Below are 18121 nucleotides of genomic sequence, written 5' to 3'. Positions count from 1 at the left end.
TTTGGGGTGGGTATACATTTCGTTTGCAATGCTAAAGCGTGGCGTCACTCACACCCAATGGCCGTCGTATTCTTTGGTATTCGGTTATTTTATTATAAACTGTTGTATATTTAATTAACATTTGATTTTTTTTTTAATATTAACACTCTTTATACAATCATTTAATTTAGTAATTACATAAATGTCGAAAATATTTTGCCACATTTCAGTTAATTAATTTACTTTATTTACGTTTATGGCTCTTTTACTTTTTTCGTTTTTGGAATAATTTCACTTTGTTGAAATATTAATAATAGTAGGTAGTTTCTTTTTTGGGTTTATAATTTTAATTATAATTTTATTTATAATAATTGTTAATAATAATAATAATTAATAATCGTTAAGTTATAGTAATTTTTGTTTGTAAGTAATAAGTAATCAAAATTGTAATCATAATTCATATGTATAACATTAAGTATTCCTTACACCTTGCTTTTTACTAGTTGATTAAACATTTACTACTACATACATAAGTTTTCATTTGCTGGCATTCATTTGGGGTTTTTGCACACGCTCATTTCAATTCACAACTACTTTATGAATTTTATTTTTGTTTTTTCTTGTTTTTGATTAACATTTCACATGCTTGCCACACATATCGCTAATAACAGTTAATGTCTTCAGTTGTTATACTTATTTTTGTTTTTTTTTTTTGTTTTTTCTTATTTCTCTAGTACTTTGTTATTTTGACATAACTTTTACAGCTTTTTACAAACAATACTACTATAACGCTCGCTCGCCATCTCTCTCTCTCTCCCTCTCACTGTCGCTTATCTCTTTTATTCTGTTGCGCTTTCATATGCGACCATGCGTGTCGGAGTTTGTGTTTGTGTGTGTGTGTGTCTCAGTGTCCATCGGTATGATTTTGCGGAATAATTAGTTATTTGACTTTCGGTTTGTTGGCGCTTTGTGTTTTGTCGTGTTCTTTTGCGCTCTCAATTTAGCTGCGGTGGTGCTGGTTGTTATTTATGTGTTGGACATGTGAGTGCTAGCAGTCACATATCTATTTGTGTTTGCTTCGGATGAGTAGTGTTTCTTCTGTTTTTATGTTCTGTTTGCATTCATGCATAGGAAGGCGAGTTTATGTTGTGTTTAATACGTGTATGGTTTATGTTGTTGTTGTTTAACGCCCTCGCGCCCAGCGCAGCAGCGCATCCGCCAAAACGTCTAGGTGAGCTTTGACCTGCAAAGAAGCGGAAAGATAGAGCATGATTAGTTTAGAAAAGTTCTGCGGGTTGTGAGTAAAAATAGAAGTTATTTTTGTTGCCTAAAGCTTTTTAGCTGGAAATTCCATTTGCTAGGTGTTTCGACGACCTATTTGTAAGTTGCAAGTTTTTCGATCTGTGGGTTAATAGCTTTGGGGTTACAGTACAAATGAAAATATATAGATATAGTATATAAAGCATTAAATAAAGTAGGAAGTAGCTCCAATTATACATATTTTCTAAGTAAAAAATTAAAAAAAAAGTAATATTAATATAATATAATGTTTTCTAAGTAAAAACTTGAAAATAATTTTAATATTTTAATCCAAATTAGTAAAACGTTAAAACATTAAATTCGGAGTATTTCGGAGTAACACGTTTATCTAAGATTTTGCAACAACCAGTCGCCATAAACATGTGTATGTTTGCGACCACAATCCCACTTTACAAAGATAGTTCGGAATCTTTCGGAGTAACATAGATTTGCGTTGCACAAATCTAGCTCCATGTACATATACATATATGCTTTTGACCACAATCCCGCTTTTAAAAATATTATTCGGAGTCTTTAGGAGTAACATACATAGGTATATTTTGACTTTTATCAAACTTTGAAAAATATAATTAGGAGTCATATACACATGTATCTGTATTTTTTGCAAAAAATTTTTTCGATATATCTTTACGACCACAATCAAACTTTGACTTTCAGAGTACTATATATGTACATATATATGTATGTAAATATATACATACATATGTATGTACATATGTACATATTTACATTGTTTGCAAAATCTGCTCCAATATATGTACATATGTATATACATACATACATACATACATACGAAATATACATACATATACATATATGTATGTTTGCGAAAACAATCATACTTTGTAAAAATAATTCAAAGTCTATCGAAGTAACATACATATATTTGCGTTTTTGCTAAAGCTACCCTATTACATATATGTTTACGTTCACAATTCCACTTTGTAAATAATAATTCGGAATATTTCGGAGTAACTTATATTTGCATTTTTGCAAAAATTAGCCTTATATATGATTACGCACGCAGTCACACTTTGTAATAAAATTTCGGAGTCTTTCAGAGTAACTTACATATGTATATTTGCATTTTTGAGTGTGGTGGTATATGGTGGTAATATACGCTTTGAAAAAAAAAATATTTCGAAGTTTTCGGAGTGTTCCGACGTAACTCATTCTAGTGTTTTCACGAAAAGTTAATACATAACATATGTGTTTACCATGACTTATTAGCCCTTAACCATTAGCCTATAGCTAACTTTAACTTCTCATAATAAAAAAAATTTGAGTATTTGAGTCTTTTCGCTTTATCATACTTTATAAAAGTGTTTTTTTTTATCTTAAAAAATAAGCTATTTCGAAAGCGATTTGTGGCATGACTTACCGTTTTGTAGAACATACACGATCTTCGGTCTTCATCTTCACCTTCCGGACAATCGATGAAGCCGTCGCATAGCACGTGATCGTCTATGCAGCGATATCGCCCCTGCACATCAGGTGTGGGACACGCGAACCGCTCCATGCCATCCATGGCGGTAGGGCATTCTAAAAGGAGAAATTTGTAAAACATTAATGTGATTAACTAAATAAAGCATATTTAAAGAAAGAAAATTAGGTATTTTAAAAAATCGTGATAAATCTTAACCCCTAACCCATAAATAAATTCCCGTAAACTTTAAAAAAGTCCCTCCTCAAGACCTCAAACCGCTTATAAATTACTTATTTGTCCTTTAATTTTCGTCATTTATCTCACATTTTCAATGGGTTTCAATCTCTTTTGACTTTTTTCTCAAATACATATATGTATTTCTTTTTGACCTTTCCATATAAACCTCAGAGAAAAATATTTTACTCTATTGTTATAAGAGGAAAACGTATATGGTGACCATATTTTTAATTTTCAAGTAACAAACATATTAGGATTATGCATGATTTTTTCAAATAAGCTCAATTTCGAACTTTGAAAGCAGTTATGTTTTATGACTTTGGAGTATAACTTCAAAAAACAGAGACATTTTTTTGACTCTCCCCTCTGGAAGAAATTAGTTTAATATCACACCCAGAAAAATAATCGATTTTGTTGTAAAGTGACTAAACTTCTAAAGACAAAACAAAATATGTTTCAAAGTAATACCAATGACAGTTGCTCTGTAGCTTTAATAACAGCGTACAAACAAGTACACGACCTGTATCCTGTACTCTGATAATATACCACACAATAAACACATAATAAATTCTAATAACAAGTTGTCATATACTTTAAAATAGCTACGAGCTAACCGCATACTCTTATTTATTTACATTGATTATTTATTTACAGCGAAAAGCTTGCTTAGTTACAGACCTGTTGCTCGCACAACAGATGTTTAACATACTTCGTATATGTATATATTTATATACATTTTTGTGTAAAATTATCTATTGACATTTGTCAATGTGAATTACGGTAATATCACATTTGACGTCAGCACTTAATTGGCTTCCATTAATGCCGCGCCGTCATACTGGAGACCGGATAGATTATCTATTTTTATGACTAAATGCACACTATAGCACCACAAATTAGGTTTCAAGCACCTGTGACTGTGCACAATAAACATGCGATCATGAAAAGTTTCGTGTTAAAGATCGCATTTAGTTATGAGGTGTCAACGAAAGCAAATAAAATGTTATTAAATGTTGAAGTAGTTATTTTTGTAAAATACTTATAAGATACTTATTCTCACAAAAATCGTTAGTTGTATTATTAAGGATTTATTGCGTTTAAGAATACTCATTTGTGATGCAAAAGTTACTGTTTCACATGTTCATGAGTTACTTTTCGCTTAGCGTTTCACAAGTTCAAAAGCTATTTTCATTTGCTGTTTCACATGTTCATAAGTTGATTTTTATTTGGCGTTCCACAAGTCTACTTCGCAGCGTCACTTGTATGCCCAAGCTGAGACTACGAGCAATTTACTGCCTAACCTTGAGCTAAATGTGGTAAACGCGCACGACCACTTGACCACACTTCAGCCAAATCTAGTGGCACAGCCATAACGCTAGCTAGCTCGCGGCATGTTAGAGTTAACAGCTACCGTCCAGATCTGCATCTGTAGCCATGTCTGGCGCGCCTAGCACGAGTCACGCATACGCACGTCAACATTTACTGGCGTATATACGTATATACATGCCGTTGACGTAAGTCGCTACGTACATGCAGCCAAAATGACATGTCCTGTATATGTAGTACGTTGTCCTTTATTTGGTAATTTAGTTGATTTGTAAAATAATATGATGTGTGTGTGTGTAGTCGTCATTACACTCACTATACTCAGTGGCGTTGTAAAGCTAATAATATACGCTTTTGTTGTTATATTTTTCGTGTTTTTAGTGTTAAGTTTTATTTCGTTTCGTTTTTTGTTTTGTGGCACGTATGAGCAAGGTCAGTGGTCAATTGGTGTTACTCGGGGTTACTGTATATCAATAATGTGCTATCGACTTTTTGAGACTGAAAATTTAGTGCTTATTACTTTGTTGGTATTCATTTAAATATATTGCGCTTGTGTTAATGCAGGTCAACTGCCCAAAATAGTCGTTAGACTGTAAGCCTGCTAATGGGGCACTAAAAACAAAACTACAGTGGTTGATGTATGTAGGTGGAATAGAATTTTTTGAACATACAAAGACGGTACAAGAGCTTTTTTGTATACTTATATATTTTTGTATGTTTTAACCTAACTTTTTTATTTGTAGAAAGGCGCTTTGTTATGGAAATTTCTGATTTCTTTTAAGAGAATTGTTTCCAGAATACAAAATAACAGTCTTGCTGGCGACATTAGATATTCGAAACGTCTGTAACAGGGCTAGATGGTTGGATATGATCGACGCTCTTAAAGAAAGCTTTAAAATCCTCGTTTTCCTCAGAGCCGTGGTGTGGAGCTAACTTAGCAACAGAAATCTGCTGTACCAAACTATAAGGAGATCACGACAGATAGCGGTAACGTTAGGATAAACACAAGGACCCATTTTAGGCACAGACGTGAAAAATATCTGGTATGACGGTATACTAAAGCTCAAACTGCCAGATGAATCGTACTTAGTTGGCTACGCGGACGACATTGCAGCAGTTGTTACAGCACGAGGCACAGAAGAAGCGCGAAGAAAGCTTTATCAGGTCATGATACGGATGAAAGCTCGACTCACACAAACTCCGGTTAGCCACGGAAAAAACAAAGCTATTACGGCAAACAAATAAGCACATACAGAGAAGAGAAAGTTCTCAAGAACCAAAAAGCAGTAAATTACCTAGTTGCAAGACTAGACTCCAGGAAAACCTTCTGGGTACAAATCCAGCACGCCGCAGGAGAGGCAAGAGAAAATCACCTCCCAACTTAGCAGACTAATGACCAATATAGAAGACCACAGACAAGAAACGAAAAGCTCCTAATGCCGGCGATAAACAGCGTCCTATTATACGGAGCTGAGATCTGAGAAGATGTACTTAAAGGGAAAAACCGGCGTACCATAAGGTAGTGGCCACTGCACCGCAGCCCTCAGAATTGCATCAGCATACCAAGCAGTGTCAGGCTTAGCAATATTAGTTATGTGCGGTTTTACTCCTATAAACCTTCTGACATAGGAAAGGAAAGAGCTGTGGGAGCTAAAGAAAATATGCGAAAATAACAAGAGCGCCATAGAGCAAATAAAGAAAGATACAATAAAAGAAGATGAGAGAATGAGAGTCGCTGCAGACAGTGCATTTCTATTTGTGAGTTTTACATCTTCATAGCTTTTTTTTTTAAGAATTCCTAAACTGAACTGAAGCTAAACTTATTGGGCTGCCATTCGGTTAGGATTGTTTGGAAAAGCTCCTGAATTCCTTTACTAATTTGAAGTCTCTCAAGTCAACACAACTATACTAATTCCACTTTTCTGAAGAGTCTGCACACTATTCATAAACTCGGCAGAGCTCAGCATTTTTGAAAGTAGATTTCACCGAACTTTTCGGCATTGAGTTCGCTGTACGTTGTCATTTTGTATCATAGTCGTCTTTAGAAAATAAGTTGAATGAAGGTCTGCGGGCACTACTAAGACCACTAAGCCCGGAAATTGGAATAACAAACCTAGTATTGTTCCAAACCTTGTTTATATTCTCTGTTTGTCTGTTTTTCTGCGCAGTCTTAGCTTTGATGTCAGTAGCGGCTCCAATTCTTCTATGTACGACCTAGTTTCTTAGACATTGCACGTTTGTATTTATTTTTTCGCTTCTGGCCAATAAGTTGCATGAGTGTTAGCCGATCTTTACTAGGTTCACTAAACCTGATAGCTTGGGAAATAGGTATTGCTTCCAACCTCGTCCATATTTTCAATTTGTCCATATTTCCGTGAAGCCTTTGCGTTGATGAACCATATATTCTTTTCTGGCTCAAAAGTTACACGATCAGATGGACTCTAGTGAGACCACTAAGTCTGGAAACTTGAAAAATAAGCTCAATTTAGTTTCCTCATCCACATTCTCAATTTGTCCATTTCTCCGTGAAGTCTTAGCCTTGATGTCAGCAGAGGCTCCATTTTCTCCACTTCTGTACTAATTTTTCATAGAATTTGCCTCCGAGAAATATTCCAAATTTCCATTTTATTCTCGAAGCCTTGGCTGGACCTTACCTCTCCCTAGCTTATTTTTTTTACAACAACAAATTGTTGTAACCACGTCTACTTGCCTACTTAATGAAGTTGGAAATTTTATTATCTTAATTGGAGGTCGTTGCCAAATGCGTTCCAGGGTGTTCCACGGTTCCTTAGAAGGCGGGTTCTTAGTGACTTGCAACTTGCACTGATTATGTGGAAGGCTTTTTCAACCCCTTCATCCGCAGAAAAATGGATGTTTAGAGTAAAAGTTGCGATTACACAACGATTGACGATTACAATACTACCTACGATTACAGATCGGATTATTACAGCATATAGCCGCCATACAAACCGATCGATGAAAATAATTCACTCCAAAAATAAATAAAATTGTATTTAAAACAAATAAATTAGGAATAGGAAAAAAGCGGCGAATATATACATATGTATATATGATTATCACATATACATATGCATGAGCAAAACAAGTGAAATTCGCTGAGGAAATGCAAAAAGGGAAAATTGGAAAATGCTGCACAAATAAAAATAAGTATAAAGCCAAAACGAGTGAACCGGCGGCGCCAAGTTGTCCTACAAGTGATTTATGCTTATGTGTTTTCTAGACAGACGTGCTGGGGGTAGGTGCACCAGCCAAGTGATGAGTGAGTGTGAGTAAAGCGCCTGCTTTGTGGGCGCACAGAGAAGCAATAGAAACGCTGAGAAATAAACCGATGAACAACAAAATGAAAAGAGAATAAAAATGCAGATAAGAGGAAATCTGAGTTTAAAGACGGCTAATGAGGTAAGTTATACGGATATAAAGACTAACTAAAAGTATAGATAATTGTAAAGAAAATGTGTTGATAATAAAGGAATTTAAAGAAAATTTATGAAAAGAATGAGAGGCGATAGTAGAGCTGAAAAGCAAGTAAAAAAGAGAGTACAAACTGACTAGCGATATTGCGTGCCGTGAATTAGAAGGGTTTAATTAAAAAGAAGTTGGAAAACTTGTTAGACCTAGTAGACAAAATATGTTAGCCAGCGTTGCCAACCAACTCCCTTTATATATTTGGAGGTTACTCAATAAATAAGCATTAATTATAAAAAAAGTACTTTGTTTAGATAACAAAAATATTATTTTTAATTAACAGTATTATTAAAAACTTGTAGTTAACATTTTGGTTTTCTTACAACAACATTATTGGTAAGACTAACTAATAAATGCTATCCCAACTACTGGCTTAAGGCACGCCAGCATTGAATTGCATAAAATGCTTGTTTTTTTGTTGTACGTTTCAACTATTTGCATTTTATGCTTGCATGGCTTTGACTCGCCAACTATTGGCGCCAAATGCAAAAACAGCAATAACTATTTACTATTAGAGCATAACTCGTTAGTTTGATTATAAACTCGCTGGGTAGATTTTCATGCACTCCTACACAACGTATTTGCACTAGGGAATGCTGAAGCACTTATATATTGCACATTTTATTAAATTGCTATTTACATATGTAACGGTTGCTTTTAATTAAAAGTGCTTAAAAAAATTAAAAATAAAATACTAAAAGAATATAAATAACATATTTAGCATTTTTCGGAAAGAAATCAAAAAAATATTTTCTTCGAGTATTTAATATGGCAACGCTATTTCTGAGTATGTCAAATACATGATACATTTTTTTCGAGTATTAAATATGGTAACACTGTTTCTGAGTATGCCTAATATAAATTAGTCTTCTTTTAAATTTTTTTGATAATTTTTGAATATAATATTTTCAGAAATAATTACTTGAATATACAATATGGCAACACTGTTTTTAAAACCTGGTTTCCGATAAACATGACAAACTTTTTGTTAATTTTTTGAAGATAGAATGAGCTAATTTAAAAATAAATTTCAAAATTAAAAAATAAATTTGAATTTTTTTTAGATAATTTTTGAATATTTTATTTTCAGAAATAAATACTTGGACATGTGATATGGTAACACTGTTTTCAAAATCTGGTTGCTGAACATTTTTTCGCTAATTCTATTTTAAATTTTGCGAAAATGAAATGCACTAATTTGAAAATAAATTTCAAAATAACTTAAATTAAAAATAACTTTGGAATCATTAAGTTTCAAAACATCACCCTTGTTTTCGAACTTAGTTTACGATAAACATGAACATAATTTCATTAACTTTTTGATAATTTTTCGAAAATAAGTTCAAAGGAATAGTACACCTTTAAATAATTTTCGAAAAAAGCAATAATCTTTAATAAACAATATGGCAACACTATTTCACAACTTAAAAAATAAATTGTTTCCCTCGAACTCCTCTAAAAATTTTTCGGAAAGATTGTTATTAACATTTAACAAACAATATGGCAACACTGTTCCACAACTTAGTTTGCGAAAAATGTTTTATTTGCTACAGGCACCACAGCAAATAAATTTTATAATTTTTCGAAAACGAATACTTACAAAATATTTATTTTAATAATTTTTCAATATGCAAACACTGTTTTCAAAGCCTATTTTCTGGAAAGGATTTAGTATATATTTATTTTCGTCATTTTTTCAAAATTATATTATTGCTTTTGAACTCCTTTAATAATTTTTCCAAAAAAAATTTTTCTTCAATATGGCAACACTGTTTTAAAAGCTAATTTGCGAAAAATATATGAACAGTTGAATTTAATAACTTTGAGAATTTTCTAAAAATTAAGTTTTAAGTGATTTAAATGCAAACAGTTTCAATATTTGATATGGCAACACTGTTTCATAACTTAGTTGGCGATATATTTTCGTATGCTTTGATTTAATAACTTAAATATTTTTGAGCAAATAAATACTTATGAAATATTGTTTTTTAAAATGTTTTAATTTTCAATATGGTAGCACTGTTTTCAAGGCTTAATTTCTGAAAAGCGTTCTTGAATATATTTTCGTTATTTTATCGACAATTTTCAAAAAATAAATAATCTCCTTTGAACTTTTTTAATAATTTTTCCAAAAAAATTGTTTTCTTCATTATGGCAACACTGTTTTAAAAGTTAATTTCCGATAAATATATAGACAATTGGCTTAAATAACTTTGAGAATTTCTCAGAAATAAAGTTTTAAAAACTTCTCAAATTATTTGTCCAATAGATCTCTATGCATTTCTGCATTCCAAAATTCAATAAAAATACCGTTTTCCACTTTATTTGGCACAAAAATACGCAACGCAGAGTATTTGCCATTGTTAAAGCGCCTTACCGACAACATCCTATTATGGTTACTCATACGCCCTGGCTTCCGTAAGCTATAGCACACGCAAGCACACAAAGGCGACGGCTTAAAGTTCAATTTAAATAGTAAATCTTGCATTTGCAAAATCAACATAAGTAATGCAATGCGTTTATCCTACAATCAGTTCGGTGTTGAATGTTCAAATCACGGAAAAATAAATATACGGTATAAAATGTAGCCGGAAAAAGTGCGCCTAAAAGCCTGCCACGCTCAGATTGCATGTGTCCCACATAGCGTAGCGTCTAGCTTGCCTGCTGTGCATGCCGACTTGCGCCGGCACACGCAATTGTGTGCGTGCAAGCGGGCGTAATGCGATGAATTTCGATGTGCAAGTCGTTTTTTTTTATTTATTTCTTATATATTTACATTTTTTTCGTCTTGATTTCTTTTGCTTTATGCCTTTTTTTGCCTATTTTCTACACATTTGTACTCTGATTGCTCAGGCATTGCGTGCATTTGTTTGCCGCATGGCTGTAAGGTGCACAATCGCTAAGCACCAACATGCATGTTTACATACTTACTGCACGCATTTGCTATTTTGTAAGTGAATGGTTTGAATTGAAATCAAATACTTTTACAGTGAGCATTTCAAATGAGAAATGAAGTGGCGAGGAAAATTTGTGTTCTACAAAGTACATACATATTTGGATATATTTACATAAAACTGAAAAAGTATTCATGCCAAAAGTTGTTAACTCAAACTGAGCTCTAAAAGCAGTGCTGCCATTTTGAATTTTGTACGCAAATATTTTTAATTTTATTTTTCTGTTTCTACTGATAAAAAAACTCTAAAAACCAATGTTGCCTATAATTTTCATAACATATGTATGTACTGAAATTCATGGAAATGGAATTGAACCTCTCCAAAATATCGATTTATCGCATTTTGACCGAACATTTGGGCTTACGAAAGCTGTGTGCACGGTTTGTTCCACACAAATTGATTGACGACCAAAAATTGCTCAGAATCCAACATTCGAAGGACATCATTGTGACCGATTATTTGACCAAAAATCACATTTTAACCATTAACCACTCCCCGTATTCACCTGATATGGCACCGTACGACTTTTTCCTTTTCGGAAAAATGCATTTGGCCATGAAAGGAAAGCGTTATACAGACGTAGAGGCCATTAAAAAGGCTTGCACCTACCGGCCAACGCGCTAAAACACTCTTTCGACATGCTTTTGGACCGTGCAAAAAGCTGTATTGAAGCAGAAGGAGACTATTTTGAATAAAATAAATTAATTTTGCCGAAAACACCATTTGTCGGTTTTTTTTTAAGAGCTGTTTACATTGGAAAGCAGCTTGTATATTCAAAGTAAATAGTTTTTAATTTTATTTTTTCAAAAATTCGCAAAAATAATTTTTTTTGTTAAATTTAAAAGAGCAATTTAAATTTTAAGACAGAGAAATTTAATTTTTTTTTTTAAATTCAAAAAAAAAATTTTTTAAATATATTCCTAAAACTTTTTTTTAATAATTTTACTTTAAAATAAATTTAATTTCGTTCTAACAGATTTTTTGTTTTTTAAAACAATAAAAATATAAATTATTTACTAGCTTTGTTTTCGATATTATTCTATACTTAAAGTATTACTTTAGACATAGGAACGGTTCGATTAAATATTTTTTTTTCAAAATTAGAAACAAAAATTATTTGAAAATAATTAAAAATTTTGTATATTTCAAAACAAATGTTTCTAAGAATATATTGTTATGTGGAATTTGTACCATTTTCATTGGCACTAAATAAATTAAAAGTTTGCACTTTTCAAAAAAGTATATAAAAATGCTGTTTAAAAAAAATACAAACATATACATTATATATTTTATATAGATCGGAAGAGCACAATTTTAAAATATTAAAAAAAGAAAAATTAAAAAAACCTCTTTTAAAATAATAATTAAATATAAAATATAAATTTTAAAATAATTTTTTTTTAATATTGAAAGCACTTTTTTCTCAAATATATTAAATTTTTAAAATATTTTCAAATTATTTTTTAAAATATTGGAAAATTTTTTTAAATATTGGTAAAAATTGTATTTAAAAATAATTTTAAAAATATTAAAAATCTTATATTTAAAAAATATTAATTTTACAATTTTGTGTATTTGAAAAAATGTTTCTACAAAAAAATTTTTATATGGAACTTAGGTTTTAAAAAAAAATAAAATAAAATATTAATTAATTTTCTGAATAGCCACAAAAAATTTGTAAATATACATATGTCTTTAATATTCTTTAAACTATATATACTCTCCGTTTGAAAGATCTGATAATAATCTTTTGTAAATCTTATTCCAAAAACCACTATTTATGGTTTACTGTGAACAAATTCGATTTTAAAGCAAATTCATTTTTTTTATTTTCAAAATTTAGCTTCCTTTCATTGCAAATGTTAAAACGGCTATGAAAACTTCTGAAAGTGGACCAAAAAACATAAACAACAATTTTTGTGTGTTCTTTGTTTATTTTTATTTAGTATAACGAGGCTATAACACAGCCTACAGCTTTACAGAACTTGTTTAGAGAATCTAAGTAAATCCTAAATATAGTATCCTGAGATACGCGAAAATAATATGAAAATATTATTTTACAAGTTCAACGCGGTCAAAGTTAAGCCATTTATGAGTGCTCAGATAAGTGATTGCTATGGTACATTCTATGTTACTCATACGGCATGGTGTACTATATGAATACAGTACATTTGCATAAATTTAACAGCGTATAACTTTTAAAGGAATGTATTCGTTCAAAAAATTATTGGATTTTTTTTTGTTGAGCGAAAAATGTTTTTGATTTTTTTTTATTTATACATATACCCTGCACAGAGTATATTAAGTTTGTCACGAAGTTTGTAACACCCAGAAAGAAGCGTCGGAGACCCTATAAAGTATATATATAAATGATCTGTATGTCGAGCTGAGTCGATTTAGCCAAGTCCGTCCGTCCGTCCATCTGTCTGCATATATACGAACTAGTCCCTCAGTTTTTAAGATATCGTTTTGAAATTTTGCAAACGTCATCTTCTCTTCAAGAAGCTGCTCATTTGTCGGAACTGCCAATATCGGACTACTATAACATATAGCTGCCATACAAACTGAACGATCGGAAAAAAGTTCTTGTATGGAAAACTTTTGCATTTGAAAAGATATATTCACGAAATTTGGAACAGATTATTTTCCAAAGCAACAATGTAATCTCCGAAGAAGTTGTTAAGATCGGTTAGCTACAGCATATAGCTGCCATACAAACACTGAACTTTCGGAAAATAGTTCTTGTATGGAAAACTTTTACATTTGACGTGGTATCTTCACGAAATTTTGTACAGATTATTTTTTTAAGCAACAATGTAATCTCCGAAGAAACTGTTCAGATCGGCTTACTATAGCATATAGCTGCCATACAAACTGAACTCCTTTCCGTTTGGGTAATACAAGACACGCTAGTATTTACATTATATTATAAGTATATATTTTATCTATATAGATTTTGCCCTAAAAATAAAATTCCAATGTAAACAAGCTATTTATTATATAAATAGATATATGTAAACATATACATTTACATTCATATTATAAACCAAAAGTGCAATCTTCCTGAATAGCAAAATTTAAGCATTGCATAAAAGTCATCAACTTCCAAAAGCAAAAAAACAGCAATTGCATACAACAACAACAAATGTAAGTATGTTAGTACATAATTATTATGTTGAATTTAATATTTTTTGCTACAACATGTCACAGTCGTTTCAGTTTTTGGCAACAACGAGTCGTAAAGTATCACACACACGCACACACACATGCACACTCAAACACACATGTGTCAAAATATTGTTTGCGTGGGCAGCAACTTGTCTTACTACTGTTTTCTTAGCGAAAACTTTTTTACTGCGCTTCGCATTGTTGTTTTTTGCTGTTGTCGCCTGCAATTGCATGAGTCCGCCAGCGAATGCCGCTGCCAACGGGTACAGTTGTGTCAAAGTTACTTAAACAACTGCTGAACTGAGCACGGACAGCGCTGCTGTGTAGTTGCGCTGGAAAGTTGCTGCTTAGCAACAACTCGTGGCTGTGCTGATAGTTGCTTGTAAACGGCGCTGCTGCGTGTTTGTGTAACATGCTGCAAGAAGTATTGCAAGTGTTGTAAGATAAAATTGTTGTTGGCTGTAATTGTGCAAGCTGTGCAACTGACGCTGATAACCGGCCAGCAACAATACGTTGCTGTCGTTGTTGTTGCATGAGTGGTAGTAATCGCATGGCCAACACACAGCTATATGTACATATATATGCAACTATTATGCAAGTTGTAACTGGGCTGTGAGTCCGTTGACTGCAGTCACCTCGCTGCCATAAAGTTAGTTATGTATATTTACACATATATTTATTTGGCTGTGTGCGTGCATTGTTAGCAACAACATGTGTGTAGAATTGCGACATTTGGCAAGCGATATGTCTATTTACTGCTCAGTTAATATATGTATAAATATAAACGCATGCTTGCGCTGTTGTGCCCTCCTACACAATTGCAACCAATAAAAGCGATTTTTTTTATAGCATTACATATGGATTTATGGCTATATTTGGTAATAAATATAAAAGAGATAAACATTTTTGGAATACTTGCATATTATGTATATATTTACATATATTATGCATATGGCGAAGTGATTTATTTTTTAAATTTTTATTTTATTTTTAGCTGATTGTTAGATATTCTATCTCAAAAATTATGTTTATGCTGGCGCCTGAAAAAATTCAAACAGCTTTTCTTGTCACAAAATTATCATGAAAAAATCACGAAATCTAATATTAGCTAACTTGATTTGCCAAGTGATCGAAAATTTTCAAAAAAAAAATAAAAAAGTTGTATCTCTTATCGGAAATAAAACAACACTTCAACAAGCAGTGGTAAAGACGTTTTATTTTTCTATTGATTTATATTTAAAAATCCGCTAAAAAGTACTAAAAGAAATTCCATAATTTAATATAGAATCCTCGTATCCTCGTAGAATGCGTATAAAGGTTTAAACAAAATTAGACTTGCGATTATCATGAAATTAGTGTATATGTATACTAAATGTCTAGCCAAATATTAAATTTTGTATCACAAACCATACCTTTCGATAACTCTCATCACTACTGACTGAAATACTAGCAATTAAAATTGTCTCACCAGTTCACAAAACTTTTTTCAATTAGTGTTCCACAAGTTCAAAAAACATTATCAGTCAGTGTTCACAAGACATTTTCAGTTCGTGTTTCACAAGTGCATAGTACAATTTTAGTTAGTGTTCTAAAAGTTAAAAACAAACATTTTCAGTTTGTATTTTACAAGTGCAAACGACACTTTCAAAAGTCATTTTAAAATAGTGCTTCATAAGTTCAGAGTAAATTTTCAGTTAGTGTTCCACAAGTTCAAAAGACATTTTCTGTTAGTGTTCCACAAGTTCAAAAGACATTTTCTTTTAGTGTTCCACAGGTTCAAAAGACATTTTCTGTTAGTATTTTCAGTTACTGTTCCACATGTTCGCAGTATATTTCGCATAATGTTTCACTAGTTCACAAAATAGTGCTACATATGTACATAAACTATTTTTAGTTAACGTCCCACGTATTGCTAAGTCAGTTAGTGTTTCACAAGTCCACTTTGCGATAAGCTCAAAGTTAGTCACATAAATATGTGACGAAATAAGGTATTTGGAATGCGTTTCATATAACAAAGTGCTGGTTCTAATGCAGAAAATACTCGGATAGAGTGAAAGTAATATTAATTCGCTTACGTAATTGATATCTATGTATTTATATATACTCAGTAGTGCATTAAACTCCTATAAATTCAACTATGGTTTCAAAAAAGCTGTCTTTGGACAGTGTGGACTCTGATAAACTATTTTTTTGCTATTTCATTGGCAAGAGTTCAAAGCAAAGAACACATTTATGCCTGAAATTACTGATTGCCTCAATAAGAAACAATTAGGGTTTTCATAGGTCTCATAAAGTTATAACGATTCGAAAACATAGCATTGAGAATTGTAAATGTGTAAACTTAATTTTGTATGAAATCTAACAACAATTTTTTTTAAATAAGTATAAAAATGTATAATTTTATGATTTTACGATGCTTTACGACGGGTTGTGAGTACCACATACATATATTTATGTGCTGTTTCAATTTCAAATTGCTTTTAATTTGAAACTTCGAAACTTGCTTTTGTGATACTGAAAATATTTTTCATTCAGCATCATTGCAGAAAGCGGTCATAATAACTCTGCTAAAAATTAAAAAAAAAAAACCAAAATTTAAATTAATTATAAAAAAAATTAATGAAATTATTTACACATTAAAAAAGATGTTTTAAATAATTAAAAAACTCAACATTAATTTTTTTATTTATCTTTTTAAATTTTCGTTTAATAAACAGTTCAATTTAAAACAATCAGTTTTTCTTTTATAATTTTTTATTCATTTTTTTTTAATTATTTACTTTAATTAAGCACTATTTTTGTATAGTTTGTAAAGATAAATTAGTAAAGTAAATTGTAAAGTATAAATAGACGAAAAATATTGACGTCAGTTTATATTAAAAAAAATTCAAATAATGTTTTTAAATTAATTTTATTTTATAAAATTTTCTATTTATCTAAATTTTTCCAATCAATTTTTGTGTTTAAAAAAACAACTTTTAATTATAATTTTTGTTTATACTGCATTTTGATCATCATTAAGTTTTCTTTAATTCAACTAAAAAATTATTTTACTTTAATTAAGAATATATTTAGAAATAATTTGCGGTCATTATTTTTATATTATACTTTATTAAGTTTTATGTTAAAGGCAATTCAAGAAAAAAATTTAAGAAATTTCTTTTTTATTTTATTTATCTTAATTTTCAAAAACATTTTTTTGTTTAAAAATTTATTTTCAGCAATTAATTTTTTTGTTCATCATTAATTTTTTTTTATTTATCTAAAAAAATAATTAACTTTTAATGGGCCATTTCTGCAAGATTTGTATTGAAAACAATTCAAAAAATAATTTTGGATTAATTGTTTTTCACAAAATATTTCTTAATTAATTGTTTTTGATTTCTTTTAATTATTTTATTTACAAAAAAGTTTTCAGTAATTATTTCTTTTAAGTGGGTAATTTTTTTTAATTCTATATTAATTTTTTTATTTATCGTAATATATCAAAAACGATGTTTTTGTAAAAAAAAAATATTTTTAGCAATTAAATACATTTAACTAATTAATAAAGTAATTAATTTTTAGCAATAATTTAGCAATAATTTTTCTTTAATTTTTTTTGTTTATCATTAATTTTTTTTTGATTTATCTAAAAAACTTTTTAACTTTAAATTGGCTATTTTTTGCCAGATTTATATTAAAAACAGTTCAAAAAATATTTTTTAATTAATTGTTTTTGATTTTTTTTAATTCTTTTATTTACAGAAAAAGTTTTCAGCAAATCGTTTTTATAAAGGGGTAATTTTTTTTTAATTTTATATTATTTTTTTTATTTGTCGTAATATATCAAAAACGATTTTTTGTAAAAAAAAATTTATTTTTAGCAATTAAATAAAATAAATTAATTAATTAAGTAATTAATTTTCAGCAATAATTTTTCCTTATTGTTATTAATTTTTTTTAATTTCTCTAAACCTTTTAAACTTTCTTTTTATAAACTATTATTTAACTTGTTTTAATTTTCTTAATTTAATTAATAATTAATTTTTGAGAAGTGTAATTTCCTGAAATTATTTTAGATAACGTTTGGTTGTTTGCAGTAGAAACGAATTGAAAATTATTTTTTTGATAATTTTTTTTTTTAATTTTTATTAGTTTTTAAATGATTTTCATTTATATTATTACTTTTTATTTATCGCAATATATCAGAAACGATGTTTTTGTAAAAAATATTATTTTTAGA

At 30.2% G+C, this 18121-nt stretch overlaps 1 protein-coding gene across 1 annotated transcript in view; it reads right to left on the bottom strand.

Annotated features, from left to right (window-relative positions):
- Window positions 1-395: 395 nt before the first annotated feature.
- The window catches only part of LOC120771907 (homeotic protein female sterile), a 140169-nt gene continuing 122443 nt past the window's right edge, over window positions 396-18121 (bottom strand). Inside the window, exons 2-3 of the mRNA XM_040100190.1 lie at window positions 2681-2841; window positions 396-1222 (exon numbers count right to left, since the gene is read on the bottom strand). Of these exons, the coding sequence (XP_039956124.1) occupies window positions 1163-1222; window positions 2681-2841 (221 nt within the window). The 3' untranslated portion in view covers window positions 396-1162. The remainder of the gene's footprint in view (window positions 1223-2680; window positions 2842-18121) is intronic.

Source organism: Bactrocera tryoni, chromosome 3 (genome assembly GCF_016617805.1).
Source record: "Bactrocera tryoni isolate S06 chromosome 3, CSIRO_BtryS06_freeze2, whole genome shotgun sequence".
Classification (NCBI taxonomy): domain Eukaryota; kingdom Metazoa; phylum Arthropoda; class Insecta; order Diptera; family Tephritidae; genus Bactrocera; species Bactrocera tryoni.
This window is presented reverse-complemented; position numbering and strand designations above follow the sequence as displayed.